The sequence below is a fragment of the Capsicum annuum genome, chromosome 2, assembly GCF_002878395.1.
Source record: "Capsicum annuum cultivar UCD-10X-F1 chromosome 2, UCD10Xv1.1, whole genome shotgun sequence".
In the NCBI taxonomy this organism is placed as follows: Eukaryota; Viridiplantae; Streptophyta; class Magnoliopsida; order Solanales; family Solanaceae; genus Capsicum; species Capsicum annuum.
In genome coordinates, this window is record NC_061112.1 from 135,172,928 (window position 1) to 135,176,903 (window position 3,976).

Here is a 3,976-nt window from a genome sequence, read left to right on the forward strand (position 1 = left end):
AAGAAGAAGTAAGAAAACTAGGTATCATGAAAATTGTGAGTTTTCTGTGTTTGAGCTTGGAATGATTTTTGAGGGTGTAAAACAGTTTAGAAAAGATGTTGTAGATTATGCCATAGAGTACAAAAGGCAGTTGAAGTTAAAACCTAATAAAAAAAATAGAATAAGGGTGAAGTGCATTGCAGCCAATTGCAACTAGTTGTTGTTTGCTTCTACTGATAGGGATTCAGGTGATTTTATTGTGAAGAACTATAACCCTATTCACAAGTGTATACCTCTAAACAAGAACAAGATGTGTGATTTAAAGCTGGTTGCTAGAAAGTTCAAGGAGAGAATTATTTCTCAGCCATACAATAGGATTTGAAAAATTCAGGATTTGGTAAGAGAGGTGTTGAGTCTTTATATAGGTAAAACTATTTGTTTTAGGGCTAAATAGATTGTTATGAGGGAGAATATGAGAGATTGAAAGCTGGAATTTGCCTGATTATGTGACTATGCAGATATGATCAAGACAACAAATCCTGAAAGTTCTTGTTGGATAAAAATTGACAAAGAAACTGAACCAGGGAAGAACCTCTTTATTTATTTCTATGTGTGCTTTCATGCCTTCAAGCAAGGAGGGTTGGATGGGTGTAGGAAAATTATTGGTTTTGATGGATGCTTTCTAAAAGGAGCTTGTAAGGGTGAGTTATTGGTTGATGTGGGAAAAAATAACAATAAATAAATGTATCCTATTTCATGGGTAGTTGTGGATACTGAAACAAAACATAGCTGGGATTGGTTCATAAGGCATCTGATTAGTGATCTAAATCTGAAAACTGGTGAAGGGTTGACTGTAATGTCAGACCAACAAAAGGTACTATTACTTAATTATTTTTCTCATTACTTGACTTTATTTTTCAATAATATTCCTGTTTTAATAATACTTAATACTTATTCCAGGGTCTTGTTCTTATTTTGATGGATCTGTTACCAAATGCTGAGAGAAGAATGTGTGCTAGACATATTTGGAGCAATTGACATGTGCACTAAAGAGGAGAAGAGAGAAGAAAGCATTTTTGGAGATGTGCAAAAGCAAGCTTTGAAGTAAAGTTTAGAGAGGAGATGCTAGCAATGTAAAACCAGGTCAGAAAGAAATAACTGAGGACATGTTAGTTAATCCTCTTACTTCTTGGTGTAGGACATATTTCAAAACACATTCCAAATGTGATGTTGTAGAAAATAACATGTGTGAGAATTTCAATTCTTGGATTTTAGCTGCTAGACATAAATCCATAATCACAATGTTAGAGGATATCAGGCATAAAATGATGAATAGACATGTAGATATGATCAAATTTGCAGAAACATAGATTTCAGACATGCACCTATGGCAAGAACTATTTTAGAAGCTAATAGGGAATATTCAAATACGTGTAGAGTATTATGGAATGGATTTAATGATTTTGAAATTGGGGATGGGGGTTACACATTTGTTGTTCACCTGGACAAGAAGTATTGTGATTGTAGGTTATGGATGTTAAGAGGTATTCCTTGTCCTTATGTCATTTGTGCTTATTATTACTTGAATGAAGATCCTGATCAGCATGTAGAGCACTGGTATAGTAAGAAACCTTTCTTAAGTCTTATAGTCATTTCATGCAACCAATTACCAATATGAGAATGTAGCCGGAAACTCCAAACTCATCAATTGAACCTTCAAAACCAAGAAAGATGCCAGGCAGACCTGGAAAGAACAGAAGAAAGAGCAAGGATAAGCCAAAAAAATGAGGCAAACTCTCAAAAAAAGGTATCAAGATCACCTGTAGGTGCAAGCAAGTTGGTCATAACAAGACTATGTGTGCCAAAATGGTAAGCTTTAAATGAATTTTCATAATACTTTGTAAAGTTAACATATTTCTTAACTTTTTATATTTATGTTTGTATGTTAGAATGGTATGGGAAGCAGTAATAGTAGTCAACCTAGCACTCAGCCTGCAGCTTCATGGAATCCACTACCACCACCACAATCAAGTTCTATTTGTGGTGACACCAGTGCAATGGCAAGAGATACCTACACTCAAAGTCAGACAGCAAGAGTAAGTTATATATGTTCTGCTACCTTAATATTCTTCTCCAACTTAATATTATTATTAAAAACTATTAAAAATATTGTGTTGCATTTATTCACAGCCAAGCTCCACCTTTCATACGTATGCAACTACACAATCCAGTCAACTGTTGTGTCAAGACCACCTCAAAGAAAGGTGTCAAGTGCTGCTGGTAGAGGTCAAGGTGCTGTTGGTAGAGGTAAATGTGGTTCTGGTAGGGGTCAATGTAGTGCTTATAGAGGAGGTGGTTCTGGTAGTGATCAATATGGTGTTAACAGGGGAGATGGTTCTGGTAGGGATCAATGTGGTGTTGATAGGGGAGGTGGTTCTGGTCGGGATCAATGTGGTGCTGATAGGGAAGGTAGTTCTGGTAGGGATCAATGTGGTGTTGAGAGAGAAGGTGGTTCTGATAGAATTCAAGGAGGAATTGGAAGAGGATTGGCAAGAAAAATAGCCAATGCAAGAGGGACCCCATTTGAAAATGGAAGAAATACTTCTTCTAGTCAAGTACCACCTTTGCCAACCAACAAGAGGCCATATAAAGCTACCTCATTTGTTGCTGCTACTGCATACAAAAGGCCTGCAACTGGTTTTGTTGTTTACTCTGATCCAATAACTGAAACCCAAGTGTACAATGTAGTTCTCTCTGTCTCATTATTTACCTATAACAATATTTTCATTCAAGTTTTCAATGTTCATTGTCTTATAATTATTTTTAATTTTGCAGCCTGGTACATCAACTGAGAGGGTTCTTTATGGGGGTATAAATTTAAAGAGTGCTTCACCAACAAATATAGATATTGATTTTAAACCTAGTGGCCTAAAATAAAATGGAAAAGATGCAGTCACCAACACACAATTGCAACAAATGAAAGCAAATAAGAAAAAAAAATGGATGAAGCCAAGTCTTCTTCATCAGTTGGATTTTCAAAGAAGTGGTTCATTTAGAAATGATTTGTCTTGTAATCAGGGTTAATGACTTTAAACAAATTATGTTACTAGTTTTTGAACAACTTTTACTTAGGCAACAGTTAATGATTTTGATGTATACTGCAGTTGAACACTATTATGCTCAATGTTGAGCTTTATTTGAACACCTTGTTTACTGTATGCAGTTTTTAGCTCAATTTTGAACTGTATTAATATGATATCCAGCTGCTTGCACTTTTAGTTCAATCTTGAGCAATTTTAATAAGATGGATGTGCTACTTCTAATATAGTTCATTTTTATCAATACCTTCAATAATTACAAATAGGCTATATGATTAAGTAGCTGCACAACTAGACACAAAGTAGCCAATTGACAATGAGATTGTCATACAAAACATGTGGATTCATTTAAACAACTACTACAAACTACTACTACTACAAACTAACCAAACAACTACAACAAAGTACTACTACTACAAGCTAACCAAACAACTACAACAAACTACTACTACTGCTACAAACTAACTAAGCAACTACAACAAACTACTACTACTACTACAAACTAACCAAGCAACTATAACAAACTACTACTACAAATTACTACTACTACTGCTACAAACTAACCAAGCAACTACAACAAACTACTATTACTACAAACTAACCAAACAACTACAACAAACTACTACTACTACAAACTAACCATTGTAACCAAACAACTACAACAAACTAACTATTAAACCATATTAAAGAATCACTTTACAGTGAGAACAATGAGAAGAAGTAGAACAAGTCTATTCAATTTGAGCTTAGCACATTCCCTTTTAAATTTAACTTTTTTGAGTTTTTGCCTCAATGAAATCAACTTCTCTTCACTATCTTTCAATTTCTCACACAAAGTGTCCCTCTCTTGTTCAACGTCTTTGAGCTTTTGCTTCAATCGATCACACGAGTTTTCACCA

The 3,976-nt window shown here is 34.8% G+C and overlaps 1 protein-coding gene across 1 annotated transcript; it reads left to right on the top strand.

Annotated features, from left to right (window-relative positions):
• Positions 1-1,869: 1,869 nt before the first annotated feature.
• Positions 1,870-2,706, top strand: LOC107858243. Its single transcript, XM_047407081.1, has 2 exons — positions 1,870-2,075; positions 2,170-2,706. The coding sequence occupies exons 1-2, from the start codon at positions 1,935-1,937 to the stop codon at positions 2,539-2,541; spliced, it is 513 nt and encodes a 170-aa protein (XP_047263037.1). The 5' UTR covers positions 1,870-1,934; the 3' UTR covers positions 2,542-2,706.
• Positions 2,707-3,976: the final 1,270 nt, after the last annotated feature.